At 44.7% G+C, this 17,336-nt stretch overlaps 2 protein-coding genes across 9 annotated transcripts in view; one reads left to right on the forward strand and one right to left on the reverse strand.

The window, feature by feature from the left end:
• LOC106031230 (uncharacterized) overlaps positions 1–5,241 on the reverse strand; it is a 32,704-nt gene extending 27,463 nt beyond the window's left edge. For 2 of the 4 annotated variants that reach the window (XM_066979125.1, XM_066979123.1), the window contains exon 1: positions 5,028–5,240. In XM_066979125.1, coding sequence (XP_066835226.1) covers positions 5,028–5,105 — 78 coding nt within the window. In that variant the 5' untranslated portion in view covers positions 5,106–5,240. Of the gene's footprint in view, positions 1–5,027 lie in introns of all 4 variants that reach the window. The other 2 variants (XM_066979126.1, XM_066979124.1) reach the window with 2 other exon arrangements.
• Positions 5,242–12,635: 7,394 nt separating this feature from the next.
• GOLGA3 (golgin A3) overlaps positions 12,636–17,336 on the forward strand; it is a 28,806-nt gene continuing 24,105 nt past the window's right edge. For 3 of the 5 annotated variants that reach the window (XR_007163354.2, XM_048063867.2, XM_048063870.2), the window contains exons 1-2: positions 12,786–13,047; positions 14,834–15,190. Coding sequence is in view for 4 of the 5 variants with exons in the window: in XM_048063867.2 (XP_047919824.1) it covers positions 15,058–15,190 (133 nt within the window). In the remaining variant the exon portion in view is untranslated. Of the gene's footprint in view, positions 12,658–12,785; positions 13,072–14,833; positions 15,191–17,336 lie in introns of those variants that run through there. The other 2 variants (XM_048063869.2, XM_048063868.2) reach the window with 2 other exon arrangements.

Here is a 17,336-nt window from a genome sequence, read left to right on the forward strand (position 1 = left end):
CTGTCTTCCTGCCATGGATTTGTACAAGTAAAAGAGGATTATTTTTTACATTTAGTAATTCTCATACTCAAGGAAGGGCCTAAAATATCTTAAAACTTGGCTGGTGTTGTCATCTATATCTAACTATCGAGCTGGATATTGATAATATAATATTGATAGACCTGAGATACCTGTGCATGGACTGAACTTGTAGTAATAATAATAGCGTGGAAAGGGAAGAGCTGCTACACCAGCTTTAGTCTAGCTAGCTACATACTGCTGTGTAGTCACTCTCTGGTACCAAACATGCCACGCATTCTTTTAAGAAGAAGGGGAGGCAGGAAGAAAGACAGACAGAGGAACATTTTATCACCATTCCTGGTCTGTCATGCAAAGAATTAAATGAAGGGGAAGAGTAATTGTTTGCTGGTTACTACAGGAAAGTTTGTTAACTTTGTTAACTGGGTCTTTTTAAACCAGTGCAACAGGATTGTTTGCTTCAAGCTACTTAGATATTAAAGGAACAAAAAAGATTTCAGTGTTTTCATCTAGGAGATGGCTGGCATCTCTAGTGGTACAGAACGCTTTTACCTCCTTCAGCATAAATATTACTCACATCATTCCAGCAGGCTTCTGCCACTGGCTCACTTCTCTTACCTTGGCTGCTTCTTCTATCACCGGCTTTGGCAAACAGGAGAACTGTGGTTCAGCTCTACAAAGAGAGAGTCCCATGTGTTGTGCAGGACTCAAGGCCAGCCTCATCCATCTTCTCAGCTTTCAGCTTCTTCAGTGCTTCAGTAATTAGAATTATCAGGACTGAAACACTGTGGACATTATTGCTGCTTAGTGTGAAGTTAACAAGAGAGCCAGATTTACGACACTCTGGCCAGACAGAGAATTTATTAAAAAAAAAAAAAAAAAGTTACAAATGATTGCCCAGTTCCAGGGATACATACTCCAGAATCTTATTTTGCCAGAGACTCCACGTGAACTTTAGCCTCTAGGAGAAATCCGCCTGCATTTTTCTAATTGAAATACCAGTCAGACCAGTGGCGGGATGCAAACTAACATGCATGAAAAATAAAAGTTCAATGACCCAAATCAATTATGTTTTAAGGGCACTGCTCTGGACTCAGTAGGAAATATTTTAAACAGGAAAAAGAACTAAATAGGATCATTCATTGAACTGACCTGGAAATGAGACAGAAATTTGTTAAATAAGTTCAATGCAAGCCAGTTTTATGTACCAATTAATAGAAAGAAATAAAGACAAAAAGAAAAAGAAAGAAAACAGATATTTCTTAGACTCCAATAGTGTTTCAGACTTCTGCGTACTAAAATGAACAGTGCAATAAAACAAAACAATTCTCGTGCCTTCCTTGAGTACAGGTGGTATAACACAGTTTACTTCCAGACATAAAAAAAAAAAAAAGAGAGAAAAAAGCTGTTTATAGAAATCCTGAAACCATATCTTTATTAAAATAGGATGTCCCACAGCTCTTCTGTATAAAACAAAAATAATAATTCAAAGCAAGAGCATCTTCTGAAGATCAGAACAAGGTACTGTGGCTGGATTTTAATTTTTAAGCACATAGGCACAAGTTAAGGAGAAACAATGCTACTGCTTCAAGATATAAGAATATAGCTACTCTCCAAACTGGCCAAACATCCAAGCTTTTTGCACAGTACATATCTGCCAAGGTATATTGTAAACACAATAGGAAGCAGCTACAGCAATTAATCAAGATCTAAAGAAAATAGGAAAGACCTATCATTTTTCTTCTTCTGAAGCAAAAAGTACTTTCACAAACAGTGAAGAGATTAATAGACACTGAGCTTCTTGCCAGCAAAACTTTCAGGTACTGTGAAGGTGCTTTATTTGTCTTGACTGGTTTAGGTTGTTGGGCCAGAAAGACAGTCTTGTGTGCATATACAGTGCTTTATAGTGACCTATAAAGCAAAACCTACCTGGACCTTAATATCCCATTAAAGTGTAACTAAAATAACCTCCACACCTGGCAGCTGGGATTGAAACCAGATGCGTAGCACATCTGGTAAAGAACCGGGCTGCTGCTGTCAGGCACTGAGCTGTCTGAGGGATGTACTTTTCTGTCCAGCAGTTGTTTGGAGAGACTTCATAAAGTTTATCTATATTGCCTCCACTTTTCTTAAGGCAGACATGGACCAGTAACATGCTCAGACCAATTGTATGTCAATTTTAAACATTTGATAATTTCCATGTCCTTCCCTCCCAATCAGAAGTGCATATTTTGCTGCTCCAGTTGCGTAATTTACTGATTCAGCTGCATGCTTGGTTGATCTGGCAGGAGACTAGTACAGTAGTTGAGATTCTGGATACATTGCCAATTGTGCAGTGTGCTTTGTTGATCGGGGCCGTAGAATTTAATAGATGAAATTTCATACACTTTACTAATCAGGCCACATTCTTTGCTAATTGAGGTGCATATTTTAGTAGTTGATTATTTTTTTTTAATCCTTCACTGATCTTGGGAAGGATCCTGCTCCCTCTGAAACCAGCAGGAATTTTGCCATGGTCCTCATTGGGAGCAGGACTTTCACTAAAAGGTCAGTATTACTGAAGATTTCCTAACAGAAAAAAGAAAGGCTTGACATTTTTTTAAGCCAGCAAGTGAACAGAAGAATACTAGGTGAAAGATGGCACTGGCACAGAGACCTCCTCCACAGGGATTTGATTAAACAGATAATATTTTATGGACGTACAGAGACCTGGAATTTTGACTATGTTATTCTTTCATCAGCTTACATTCTTCCTTCAGGATAAACAAGCCGCTTATCTGCACATCTTGTTCCATCTGATACAGACACACAGGAGGAAACATCATACACCTTATCTTCAAATTTTCTTTCATTTGATCTAACTCCTATTTTAATGTTGCTGTAGTCCTTAGTAAAGGGTTCCAGAGAGAGCTCTATTTTGCTACAAAACCTGTTTCAAACATCCATGCTACCCAACAGCATCCCCAAGTTCCTCAACTCTGACTGGTGGAGACCACCTTCCTGGATGAAAAGAGCAGTTCAGTCTCCCATACATCATGCAGACTTTACTCTTTCCAAGGGAGTTCCTGTTTAATTTTCTTTTTTTTTGGTACTGCTAACTCTATGTTAGCAGTATGCTACTCTATGCTACTCTAACTCTATAATTAATTTCTCATAAATCTTTGAATACCTTTTTTCAACTGCTAAATTGAACTAGATTTGAACCATCAGTTTAGAATGAATTTTCTCCTAGCATAGCAGCACTGTCAGAATGTAGCCAAAAAAAGATAAAAATAATGAAGCCTACACAGCATAGTGCAGTCCTTGACAAGCGGAGAGCAAGTGCAACTTAATCAAAAAAATAACAAAAAGAGGGAGCAAGAAATGTACACACGTATCTAATGCACAGATTTCAATGTCACATTTAGGAAGATAAGCAACAGAAAGTGCTTAAGTTTCATTCTGCAAAAGAAATTGCTCTTCATGTTTAGAGACTATAGGCAACATGTGATCAAAAGAATAATTGACATGACAAGAAGTCATGTCTGGGAAAGTAAGTGGGAGGCTGCTGCTGCTTCATTAAGGAGGCAGTTTCTTTTCTATGGTACCAGTGGTCAATACGTAACCAGTTCAGATATTGTCTGATGGGAAATCAAACAGTCCTGATACCAGAACTAGAGAACAACAGAAGCTGACTAGGAAACAGAAAGGGGAAAAAAAAAATCAAGCAAAATTAATAGAGCTTGTTGACACATTCAGTGTCCCACTATTACAACTCACACCCAAAGGCACACGACACAGCTAATACTTGTTCTGCCTCATGACTGCCCAAGCAGAATTAGAACAAAACTAGCACAGGAAGGATGTAATAACTTTGGGCAGCAATCAAGTTATACACTTTAAGTACGCAGCTGGATGAGGGAGTTGTTCATCTCCAGTAACAAACCCAAGAGGAGAGTAAACTTGCAGATTACATGATGCAATTCTGAGTTAAAAGAGAGACAAAAGACAAAAATCCACAACTGTACAATTCAATAGATTTGTGTGCACCTTTGTGAAGTTAATACTTAGTACTTCAGTGGCAAAAATGTGGCTTAATTAAGTTCTCGATGTAGCTATCTTCCTAGGATACCAGAGTGAGATAAAACATCTTCGTTTCAACCACAAAGTCATTGCTGTATTCATATGTGCTGTGGCAGGGAGTTGGTGTATCAGGCTGAATTACAATGCTGTTTTCCACAGGGAAAGCAACCCCCCCACACTTATATATTTATATGTAACAAAAGACGTACATTCATGGAATATTTTTTTATAGCATAGTGGCTCATCCTTTGTGGATCTAAGAATCCCTAGCAGAAGTGTCAAATCCTGCTCCTATCAGAGTCCACAGGAAAAGTCCCCGCTGTGTCAGCGGGACCAGGACTGCTCACCCCTCTCAAAGCCCACAGCCAGGGTTTGCTCTGCAGCTGCTCCAAGTTATGGGGTGCTCCTTGCTTCTAAGTCTGCCTTTTCCACCACCGCTCTGCTTCCCCCGGGGCTCACCTCGTGGCTCCCAGCTATGCCAAGGTCCCTGTCCTGAGAGCCGCCAGGTACCTGGTTCACCTGCCAGTCCTGCTACAGACGAGGTGCACAAGCCTGGAGCGCACAGGGACAGTGACAGGGCACAAGGCGGTTGTTTGGCTCCCTTATGCCAGGCTACTGTTCCTTATGGATGCTTTTTGGGCGAGCGCTCCCATTTCGGCTGGAAATGCCGTTACATCGGTTACCGCGGGGCTTGCATAGATTTTGGCAATGCTTGCCGTCCCGAAGCAGACAGGGCGACTCAGACACGGGCCGTGCCGCCCGCTGCCCTTTGGACTCGGGGCGAGCCTCGCGAGGCGCTGCCGATCCCCGCCGCCGGCTGGGCAGGGGCCGGGGGGCACCGCTCCGCATCCCCTCGTCCCGGGACCGCCGCTGCATCCCCCCCGCCCCCCGGAGCCCGCTCCCTGGGACACCCCCCCCCGTCCCGCCGGGGGGCCGCGGGGCTTTACCTTGCCTCCCGCCCCGCCGAGGCACAGCGCCGCGGCCGCCGCCAGGACCAGCCCCGCACCGGGGAAGCTCCGGACCATGGTGCGGGGAGCTGAGCCGTGCCGTGCCGAGCTGTGCTGAGCCGTGCCGGGCTTTGCGGAGCCGTGCCCCGAGCCGTGCCGTGCCGTGCCGTGCCGTGCCCCGGGCGGGCTCCTCTGACAGCGACCCCCTCCCTCCCCCGGCCTCCCCGCCCCTCGCCCCCTCCCCCGGCCGCTCCCGGCCCCTGCCCTCCCCCGGGGGGCACCCGCGGCGCGGGGCCGGGCAGGGAGCGGGGGTGGCCGCTGCGAGCCCCCCGCTCCCCGGGGGGGGTGCCCGGCCCGGCGCTTTTTGTCCTCGCCGGGTGTGGAAACGGCCGGGGCTGGAGGCGGCCCGGCCCCTGCGGGCAGCCTCCCCCAGCGGCCTCCTGGGGAAAAGTGCCTCCCGCCGCCGGGGTTCGAGATGAGGGGCGAAGTGCGCCCCGTCGGCCCCCGGAGCACGGGCTGGAATGATCAGGGGAAGGGGAGACGGGAGAAGGGCCCTTTCCAAGGAGGGAAAATCCCTTTCCAAGGAGGAAAGGGAAGGACCGCTGCCAGGCACCCTAAGGAGCCCCTCAGCCTTTCTGGAGATCATGGCAGGGCAGGGGAAGCTCCTCGTTTCCGTGGCATTTCGTGGTTTTCCAGGTCAGAACCTCTCCTGTACCCTTTCCAGTAACAGACACGCTGCAATGAGCATCAGCCAGCCCTATAGCCCCCAGCAACCAAAAAGTCTTCTGTCCTTGCAGGTGAGCTATCAGTGAGCACGCACTGATAGCTTCAGTTGATTCCTGTGCTCTGTGGAAGGAGTTTCAGTAGTTTATTTTAAAGGTAAAAGTTTTGGTCAAAAGACTGTGGTTTTATACTTGGAGCTGCTTTTATGTGGCTCAGTGACACAAACGCTCCCTGGTAAGCAGCACATGGAGCCCTCAGAGGCTCCAGCTGCCTGGTGTCTGTGGGGACACTGCCAGCCCAGGTCGTGTCAGGGTTTGTCATGCCTTCCCCAGAAAATTCCCATGCTGGCTCCTATTGGACAAAGGACACTGTCATGGCAAGTCCTGAATTGCTCCTTTCCCAAAAGGCAGGGATTCACTCGGCTTTCAGAGGACAATGTCATCAGTGCAAAATCCCTGGATAACACCTTCGGTTGGGGTCCAAGCAGGTACATGTAGTGAGCATGAAGCTGGAGGACTGATACCTGAGAAAACCAAGGGATTTTTGTCATAGATACATGGATGTGCTTTGTATTTGACTTTCCGTATTGTTCTCTTCATTGTGTAAATTGGAAGTAATGTCTTGAATTTATACCTTTTAGTGAAAGCGTGAGAGGCTGTGTGCAGGCACTGAGGCAGCAGTCTTGCACTGACTGCACGCTGACACTGAACTCATCTGGAATCCTGGGCTACTTGCCACAGGTTTGACGCCCTTTCTGTAAAAATAATGCTCAACTTCCAAAGAGGTGAAATAGATACCCACATAATCCTTGCAGTGCCTCTGAGCTGAGGCTGCCTGCTATCACTTATTGTACAAACCGGGGACACCTGGAGAAAATAATGACATGATTAGCCCAAGGCTCACAAGGAATTGGGGACAGGACTCTGACCGCTCTGTCTGCTCACTCCCCTCCTGGACCATGCTGTATTTGCTGGGGCAGAAATACCCCTTCAGTGGAAGGGCACATAAGCAATATCTTGGTAGCTAAATTGGGTTGTTTATCCTCCTTGCACTGAAGGAAGAAGATGCAAATAATTTTTCTGTGGTCAATTCTTATTTCACTGTTTTCTTTTCAGGGCAAATTTTGTGTAAATGGTGTTCCCGGGCTATGACCTTGTCAGTCATTTACTGTGACTGCTCATGTTCAGATTTACATTTTGCTTCTCCTATGTAATATTTCTTTGAGTTACCTGTCAACTGAAAAAGCAGATGTATCTACGTTATGTCTATTCTGAATAAACACAAAGCCCAGGACACTTGGCATCTCTGGCAGGAGAGGGGGGTGTGGAGAGCAAAGGGATTTTTTCAAGCAGAACACTTCTGCCTGAAGGGCAGTTTGGTCTCTGTAGCACAACACTGTGGCGCATTGCTTTTCTTAACACTCACAGTTAAATCTCAGGGCAATGTCACCATAAATGCATGTTAAGCTTTCAAAAATCCCTGAAACAAGAAATCTACTTTTTTTTCCACATGAGGCTCAGTGTGACAGCAGTAAATACAGAGATTCCATCTGCTGTTTCCTTCTGTTAATGCACAGTTGTTGAGGACATAAGTCAAGGACTAGCTGGCAGAAAGGGGTATTCAGAAAGTGATTTTTTTTTTTTTTTGTCATTTGGACAGGAGTGGAAAAATAATATAGAAAATATCCAAATGAAAGAAAGGGAACATGTTCAAGTCTAGCAATGCAGCTCTCTTTTTAAGGATCTTACATCCCTGTTATTTGGATTCTTTTCCAGGGGTCATCTGAGTGCAGGCACCCATAATCCTTCTGAGGCAAATAGGCTGCTGTGTGGGCTATGCTGCTGTTCCAAGCTGTAGACCTTGAAGTGTAGCACAGACACAAGTGTATGCTGATTTCTTGTGTTTGTGTTTACTCTGTTCTTGGCCTAGGAGTTTCTGTTAGTATGTCTGTGCTCTCTTATCTCGGCATCCCCTTGCTAGCAAGACCTGCCTGCACAACACTCCATCACTATGGCTTAGCAATGACTTAACACCCAGAATTCAGGACCAAACATATAGCAGTCTGCTTAAAAGTATTTTCAGCTCAGATTGGTTACCCTTTCAAACCATAGCTTTTGTGAAGATTGTGTTCTATATCTGTCAGCTCCCTTTGTAAGCAGGCAGTGGGACTCTGCATGGGCATGGACAACTTCCCACACAAGGCAACACACAAGAATAGGACCAAAAGATGTCTAATTACCTGCTGAAGGTATCAGCCATGAGGCAAGGCATGCAGACAGAGCACATAGTTGCTACACAGCCTAGATGTGAGCTGTACCCATTCCCACTGGGCTGTGGAAGGAGAGATGCAGGTGCAACTCTGCACATCCTCAAACAGGCAAGATCAAGTTTCTTCCACACTCGTTGAGACATTTTTAAGAAAGTAAGTGTCCTGCTCCCTGCATTGAGCCACCTGTTGAAAAATTCAAGGCATCCATGCTCCTTTAGCGAGTCCTTCCAAGGACTAGCCCACGTACTGTACTGTGCCATTCTGGGGGCTCCTGGGTTGCTGAAGCAAGCACTACATTGCAGTGGAACAGTGACATTTACGAAGTTATTGAAGTTAGTAGTTAGGATTTCTACATGCAATGGCAACACTTTCTTAACAAGTAGCCCCAGGCTGGGAAAGTCATTTGCAGGAGAGGAAAAAAAAAAAAAAAGAAAATTACTGTTCGCAGGCTGACAGCAAAAATCATTTATTGTGGGAAAGCTAAGCTTAAAACCACTAAAAACCAGTAATTTCTATCCCATCCCTCCATACACATACAACATACTCTGATACATGGAAAGAGAACTTTATGAATTCATTTCCTTAAGTATGTAAGGCATCCTGATACCAAAACTAACCCTGCTCACCCAGGGACAATATAGTGGAATGTTCCACAGAAATTAATGCAGCTCTTAGCAGTTTCTGTTTTTCAAAACAGCTGGTGTGACCAAACTGAATCCAGCTTTAAACAGGAGGAGGGCATTGGCAAGACACTCTCAGTAACAAGGCCTTAAATCTTAGTTTATTTTCTGTACGCAAGAATTCTCATCTGCAAACCTTCTGTTATACAACACTGCTTTTTATACTTTCCCAGGCTTCTTTTATGTAGAGTAAAGGTTGATTAAATCCCTTCTGAGTCCTGTTGTTAAATCAGACACACCACTGTTACATGTGAGTGTCTCCCCTGTTTATAGAAATGAGTCAGGAAAGTAACACTTTAAACTTATCCCTTCTAAAACAGACACACTGAAAATTGTTGGGGCAGAATGCTGTATAAATGCTTCATGTATATAAATAAAACATATAAGTACCTAAAATCTAAAAATAAAATATTAAGGCAGTCTTTAATAAAGCCCATTTCTCAAGACCTGAGTGCTAGTTGCATAGTCTGTGTTTAATACAAAATCATTTTTTTTGGGTGAGTGGCTGGGAGAGAAGAGCCGGACGCCTAAGCCTGATTGCAGTCTGCCAGTAATGGAGCTATTTATATGTGGTTAGCACAGGTTTCTTTTTTAATGAAGTTTTTGCAGACTGAGTGACACCAAATAATAGAAAGATGTAAGCAGAAAAGTATGCAATAAGCAGAGGGAATTGGAACATGGTTCTGTCAGTGGTTAGAGAACAAGATCTCTGCTCAGGAATTATTTAGAAAAAACATGTTTGTAGCTATAATAACTGGAACTCCACACACGGGTTTTGTGCTGTGCAGAGAGTGCCACCCACTGCTCCTGCAGAGTATGGAGCCTTTCTCCCCCACCTCTCCGGCTGGTGCTGTTCTGACACATCCACGCACACACAGAGTTCATGTTTTAGAAGCTGCAGCCTTTTCTCAAGAATGTTTACATTCATTACAGTGAGAGAAATAGGGTGAAATTCTGCAGCTCTTTGTGGATAGACTCTGAATTTAACAGAACTTCTGGTCTTTGCTTGGCCCGTCCCTTAAGGCATCAGAAAGGGAAGGGGGAGAGTGAGAGGAAAGATGTTTTCAGCCGAGGTTATTGCAGTGCATAAATAAAATACCCTGATGGATAGGTAATTCTGCAAATGGTCTGTCTTTACCTATTAATTGTTAGCTCATTTCTTTAATTTGGCATTAAACACATTTTCTTTTTATTTTTTTTTTAATTTATTTTTTGTCAGAGTAAAGATGAATAAATCAGCCTTCCCCATTTAGGGGCAAGGCCCTGTGGGTTCCCAAATAGGACAATTCCTATTAAGGTCTGAGAGAGCTTGCTTGGAGAGAAGGCGGCAGGACAGCTTTGCAGGCAGCCGTGCTGCAGGGCAGAGGAATGCTGCGCTGGCTGCGGTTAAAGGACCAGTGCGCTACCTTCTGAGTTCTGTGTCTGGAGAACAGAAGAGCTCTCGGAGAGAGGAATTTCTGTAGACTTTGGGAAATGCCATTGGCTCTTTCTCTGCTGGAGACAGAGACTGCAGTGCACACAAACACGTCTCCTGCAAGTTTACAGGAATCTCTTCACTTCAAGGCCTCGTGTTAGTGCCTGATGATTTTCCCAACATTTTAAGCAACTACCATGACACCTCACTGTCGTGTTAAAACTTATTGATGATAGGTATCTTTCAGTACGAAGGATCCCCTTTCTCCTTCAGGCAGCCTGTTTAAGCCTGCTGCAGCTTTGTGTCGTTCCTGGGTGGCAGCCTCTGAACTAGTGGTTATTTTTGTAGCTGGGGGGCTTGGTGCCATATAGCAGACTACTAAGTAAAATTAGAGATACTTTGGAGGTTTGCCCAAGCAATATATTGTCTTAGATGGCATGAAAATAAAGAAGAAAATGTAGACAAATATTCGAACTGAAAGGCTACATTAGTGTCTCATTAATTCTTAATTTGAGCTCTGTGTGGGAGGCAAAAGTCCTGCTTTTTATATTCTTACAATACAGACACAGCAAAAGATTGAATGAGCGTTAGACATTCTAGTCTTCTTCACCATACTGTCCTTGGCATCTTATGTGGAAGCGTATTTGGTGAAGGCAGAATAGCTGCTGTTAGAAAAAATATAAAGAAAGTATATCCAAATATACTGAAAGTATATCCAAATATACTTTTGTGTATGTTGTGTATTTTTTGTGATATTTGTGTAGCTCTCTTACTGAGACTGAATTAGTGAACAGCAAAAGGCACAATAAGTGAATTCAGTCATTCATTTCATCCAATAAATTCTCTAAGAAAATTATGCGATGTGCATACTACTCAACCCTTCTTGATCACGCTCATCTAGTCTGTATGTTTGGCCATCTCGCTTGCCAGCATCACTTGGATCCATGCTTACCTACTTTTCCACTTGCAAATAACCCTCTTCCTGAATTAATTTGTGAAGTAATGTTCTCTTCCAAATCTTGCCTTGGGGGCTACCTCTGCATAATGCTTACAGGAAAACACCCAGTTACTGCCATTAGCAATGTGTCAGGAGCCTGGTTGACAGGTTTGTAACTGAGTTCTTTAAACAATTTAGACTCACTGATAGTGTTGGTTTAACTCTCTTCCTGACTTCTACAAGTCAGACAGCCTCTCATCTTCCCAGAGAAACAGCTCAGTGTGTTCTTGTTCATATTTAGGATAATTTGGGCAGGTTAATAAAAGCAAAGAGGATTATATCCTGGATCATACCTGGAAAAGCTGACTAAGTATGTTTACACAGCAATTATATTTAGAGGGATAATACGATGTTGGAAGGCATTTTCATTATGAAAATTAAAAGGTTCAGAGAAAGGGGGCAATGATGGGAACTTTTAGAGAAATGTATGTTTTTCCAGCCATATTTATTGACATTTTGCACAATACAGAGGCTCTAGCAATGCCAGGTGTACAATCTACCCAACCAATAAACTCTTCACCAACCTCACTATAAAGACATCAGCTACTTCTACCAGTGGAAAAAATGTAGAAAAACAAAGCCCAGAAACCTAAGTGCAGAACGAAAGAGTTCTGTGAAATACCACTGTGATGTGACAGTTCTTGGTACCCATAGGATTTCTGGGATGCCCAATGCCAGCAAGATGCTAAAGCCTTTAAGGATTGATTCATGAGGAAAAGCTCATCAGGAATGCTGCAAACACGACGTAAGCAGGACATTTTACTGAACTCCCCAGACTCTAATCCAGTAAATGCTAACACTTCTGCACGAACGTGAATAAGACAGGTGAGATCAGGGTGCCTAGCGTGTGAAGTTAAATATGAGCACACTGAAGGATTGGGGGCAAAGGTGCCTCTGCTAATATCATAGTAGGAAATGGGTTGAAATTGGTGGAAATTAGTCACCCCCTCCTTCTAGATCAATGGAATGAGCAAATTGATTTTAGTGATATAAATGAAATGTGCCCCTGCAAAACAGCATACAGAGGAGATCAGCCGCTGAAGGACGCAAAAGGCAAAGCAATTGCCCATAACAGTGTAGGTTTGGGGCAGTTGTTTTCTTTAAATTGTGTATATGTGAAAAGAATAAAGAGCGGGAAAAAAAATATATGAAAAAAAAAAAAACCAGGGGTGGAAAAAAAAGCCAAACCCAGGAGCTGAGCACCGAACAAGCACCAGCACTGTGAGCCTGGGGCGGGCAATGACAGAGGGCTGGCTGGAAGCAGAGGCTCGAAGCATCTGCCGGCGGCATCCTGCCGGTTCCCACCACGTTCAAAGGCTCGGCAGAGATCTTGAGGACACCCCTGGTGCCTCGTCCTCGGGCACAAAACCGCCTGAGGCTCCCAAACCCGCTGCGGGCGCAGGCAGCTCCCCCGGGCACAGACCGAGGCGTTTCGAAATCTCTCCGGGCCTCGGCGCCTGGGAAGCAAGCGCGGCGGGGAGGGACAAGAGAAGCTGCAAGGGGCGCGTCGCTTTTCGGCACACATTTAATTTCCGAGGGTGAAGCAGGTGAGGGAGCAGGGAAGTCTTGCCCCCGCCGCGGGCTGGCCCTGCCCCGGCTCTGAGGGGAGGCCCGGCCCGGCTGAGGAAGCCGCTGCCCCTCCCTCTGCTGCCGGAAGGGTCCGTCAGGAAAAGCCGCCTCCTTTCCAGCCACCCAGCCGGCATCGGCCGCCTGCCCGGCTGCCCCCGGCGGCCGCGGCTCCCCGCTGAGGGGCCCGGCTGCGTGAGGGAGGCGGCGGCGGGGCGGGCACCGCGCCTGTGGAGGCTGTGGAGGCGGCGGCGGGTCCCGGCCGGGCAGGCCGGCGGGGAGGGAGAAACCCGTTGCACCGCCGCGCCCTCCTCCCCTTCCCGGCGGAGGCAGCGCCACGTCTCGGGCAGAGCCGGGCTGGGCGGCCCCAGGTCTGCGGGGGGCTCGGCCGGGAGGTGGGAGAAGGGGGCGGCTGAGGCGCGGTGCCCGCCGCGGGGGTGGGGAGGCCGGGAGAGGCGGCTCCGGGCTGCCCGCCCTGCGGCCTGAGGGGAGCGGGAGCCGCCGGGCCCGGCACCGCGGGTGTAGGGCCTCCGGTGCCTGTCCCTGCCTGCCTGGAGCCGGGCCCCGCTGCCCTTCCGAGCGGCCAGGCGGGCTGGGTCGGTGCCGCTCCGGTCCTCTGAGGGCACGGCTGGGCTGCCGTGGGGTGTGCGTGTCTGTGGGTGGGCTAAGGTGAGGGTACATAAAGGGCTTTGGAGCCAAATGCATTAACCTGTTAATGGGAATGGGTCACACAGGAGACCCTGGTTGTAAAAAGGTGCTTTTAAATCCCCTCTTAGAGCGAGCGCTCTTGTGGCAAGGAAAGGGCGCTGTTCTTGGTGGGTAACAAACCCTCTAACGTCCTCTTGATTTGCAGAGGTGTGAGCAGTCTCTGAATCGTCCTTGCCTTTTGTCTGTGATTCCTCTTTGTCACTTGGTGTGCTGTCTGTTTGCCATGTGACAGCTGTTCTTTCAGACCGCCCTATTGTAAGCTTTCTGACACAGAAACGCTTTTAAAGTCCTTAACAAATTCCAGTGGAGGTTTTCATCTTTCTGTTCGGTGGACAGTTCTGTTTCAGAACCATGCCTCAGGTGTCTGGCAGCTTCACGGCTCACCTGTGTGGGCCAGGAGGCAGGGGCACTGATCTAGTCCTGTGTACCCTGAACTTCTGGTAGTTTCTGTGACACCCTGGTGATGAGCAGTGCACCAGGGCAGCTTGGTGCAGTAGCAGTTACACAAGGGCTCTCTGGAGGTATGGAAGGAATGTTGCTCAAAATGTCTGTGTAAAAAATGCAGCTAAAATATCTCCGACCTGAAATCCTCCCGTTTTGTTTTAACTGGGGATTTCTGGTGTTTCTTTAATAAACAGGAATCTGTAACATCTCCTAATCTGATTTCAGTTGTCAGTATCTATTTGAACAAAATTTAGGCAACTGAAGTGACTATTTACAACAGCTTCTATCAAATTGTATCAAGTGACAAGGTTTATAACTACGGGTACAATCTGAATGCCTAGAGAATGATTTGCAAACGCTATAAAAACTGTGTTTGGAAATCTTCCTCTTGACTCACTGTAGGAGAAGGCCAGCACTGGGCTGCAGCCTGGGCCTTGTTCTAACTGCCAGCGCACGCTGTAATTAGTAGTTCGGGCTCTGTACAGTGATAAGTACTGGTTGCTCTGCAGGCAAGTAAACAGTATGATGTCAGTTAAATAAATAAAAAGCCTGAATTCCCTCCTGCATTCTAACTAAAGTAATTGCAACTTAAATAGCATTAGGTCCTTGAGATGAAATATGTGGTATGAAAGTCCAGGCCGTGATTTACAGAGCAGAATGCTATTCTGAATGTTGTCCGGTTTATTAAAGCCGAGACCAAGGAAACATTTCTATTAAAAGGGACAGTGATCTTAAATCAGTTGTCTTGCTGAATATTATGTTGTTGCATTGTTACACTGGTGTATTAATGCAACTTAAAAAAAAAAGTGACAATAAAAATGCTGTTAAATAGATCACTTCCTATTCACAAAATCTGGATACTTTGTTATTGCCTCTGCTATTATCATGGTTCTGCCTGTTGAAGTTGGTGGGCTGGTGGATAATCTGTGAGTACTGCTTGCTTTTTTTAACTGGTATTTTCAAAGCCCTAAGGAACGTTTGTAAATTAAATACATTTGTTTATAGAGAATGCAGCTCCTTGCTGATTACAACTTTGACTGCAAGCTGTTTTCATGATCTCCTGGAATTATCAACTGTCTGCTGCACACCAACAGCTGAAAAGCTCAAAAAACTGTGCTCCTGCCTAACATCTCTAGGCTGTTGTTGCTAATGGAGAGAAACCGGACTTGGTAGTTCACTTGGCAGCAAATTTAAAAGAAATACTTCCCTGGATCTGGATCGTTTTTACCATGGACACCTCATCTGTCCAGCAGGACATTCTGTTGGATGATAGAAGCAGCAATGGGGTGCCTAACACCTCTGAAGAAGTCGTGGATTGTAAAGCCAAGTTGGACTTGCCAGTTACGAGAGATGAAATTAACAGTAAGTTATTTCACGTGAACTTCTCAACAATTTCTTATTTTGTTGTTTGGTTGATGCTTAAGGACTTTGTCCTTGAAGTCAGGAATTTATTGTACAGTGGTATGCAGAGCCATAGCCTTCACCAAACTTTCTACATATGAGAAAACTCTTCTATTTTAAAACTTATTCTTTCAAAACAAATCCAAACTGTTCACTTAACTACTGTTAGCCATCTACTGAGCACGTGCTTTTCAAGTGTTACTCTGTCTTCTGAAAATGTTTCCAAGAATGTCTATGTGAAGTTCTTTAGAACTAACAGTTCTGAAATAATTATTGGGGAATAAGCTTAGGAGTGGAATATTTTATTCTGGCATAAGAAATTATTCTGTTAATTCCATTAGGCAAAAATTAAAATGTACTCAAAAAGTCTCTCCAAACTTCCATAATGGAAGAGAGAGGCTGGCATCTATTCCCCAAATTATCTCACCCAAATTATCTCAAAATAATGTAGACAAGCTCTGTAAGAAAATAATGCAACTGCTTAAAAGAAACTTAAGAATGTGCTCACACTGATCTGGGTAGATTACCGAGTCATGGAAAACTTCAGGCTGGAAGGCACCTCTGTGGGTCATCTAGTCCAATCTCTAGCACAGAGCAGATCTAGCTTTTAAGTTGCTCAGGCTCTTGTCCTGCTGAATTTTGAAAATCTCCAATGGGGGAGTTCAACAGCCTCTCTACTCAATGCCATTACTTAACTACTGTCATTGTGAAAATATTTATATTGTATTGAATTGAAGTTTCCATGTTTCCACTACAGATGTCTAGGGAAAAATTGATATATGAGGGTGTGGTGATAGGTGGGTGGAGGAGGTCTATATGCCGTGGCTGTGTAGATGCACAAAAGTATACAGGGTCTTTATGTAAAAGGAACCTTTTTGTTGATATGGACGTCATCACGTGATGAAGTTGGTAGTCTTCCGCCCTACCCTGGTATCGCAGATTTGCCATCTTGTCATGGGCAGGAAAGTGGAGTCCTAAGACTTTGTGTTTGTCGTGCTGCCCTTTATCACAATCACAGCGTAACTGTATGATGATTCACTCATCTTTTATGAAGTCGGAGATCATACTTTCCTGCCTTCTTCCGTCTTGAGCATCGTGCAAACAATTGAATTGTGCCTTACAAATAGGTAATGTGTGTCTCTAGTATTTTCAGTCTAATTGCATCTCCTCCCCCACTGTTCTGACCACAGCTGTTTTGACACTAACTTTAGTTCAAGGCATCACTTAGATTCTGAGTGTCTCATGGCCTCAGGAAGTTGCCAGGAAACCATTCTTCTAGAATTTTGCTCCAGTATCTCTTTTATATATGGGTACCACTCATGGAAGTGAAGATAAAAAATAGAAAAAAGGTATAAACTTGATGCAGTAATAGCTGCAGTTTCTGAAAAGTGGGCAGAAACGATATTTCTCATTGTGTAAGATGTCATTATTTTTGTTTGCTTGTACTACTCATAACACTCACCTCTCTTAAATTTTTTGACAATCTAAGCTGCAGTTTTAAAATGTCTTCATCTGACTTATGTCAGTCGGTCGTTAAAAAAGCAATCCCATTTTCTTTCTTCCTTTGTGTCCTTGTTGTACCCATCCCTTCTCTTATGGTGAGCTAAATCAGAGAACTGATTCAGGGTAAAATGGCCTTCAAATGTTCTCTGTGTGATTAAAAAAAGATACCTGAAATTGTGTGAATTCAAAACTTAGTGAACTGATACGGTCAGGCCACTTACAGCTGAAAGTTTTAGATATATTTTTTTTAATCCACATTGCTTCCTTATTCAGTTTCCTCTGTGCTGATTCACTCTACAAACATCTGTGCTGGCTCAAGGGAGGATGTACCACAGAGGTGGGAACAAATGGGTAGCAGTGGAAAAAGTCCTGCTTTCCTACCTCTGACTTTTTCCCATATGGCTTATTTAATTAAAGAGGTATGCTTACATGTTCACCACGTAGACAAATAGCTTTATTTTTGAACTGTTTTGCTTTCAGAGGGCTGTAGTGATTCATAATGTGGGGGGGAAAGTTTAATAGCAATATGGTAAAGGACCGATATCTAAATCAATAAAGCTTTCTTTAATCTCTGTGATCAACTTCCTGGATACAGAATATTTGT

Source organism: Anser cygnoides, chromosome 17, assembly GCF_040182565.1.
Source record: "Anser cygnoides isolate HZ-2024a breed goose chromosome 17, Taihu_goose_T2T_genome, whole genome shotgun sequence".
Lineage (NCBI taxonomy): Eukaryota > Metazoa > Chordata > Aves > Anseriformes > Anatidae > Anser > Anser cygnoides.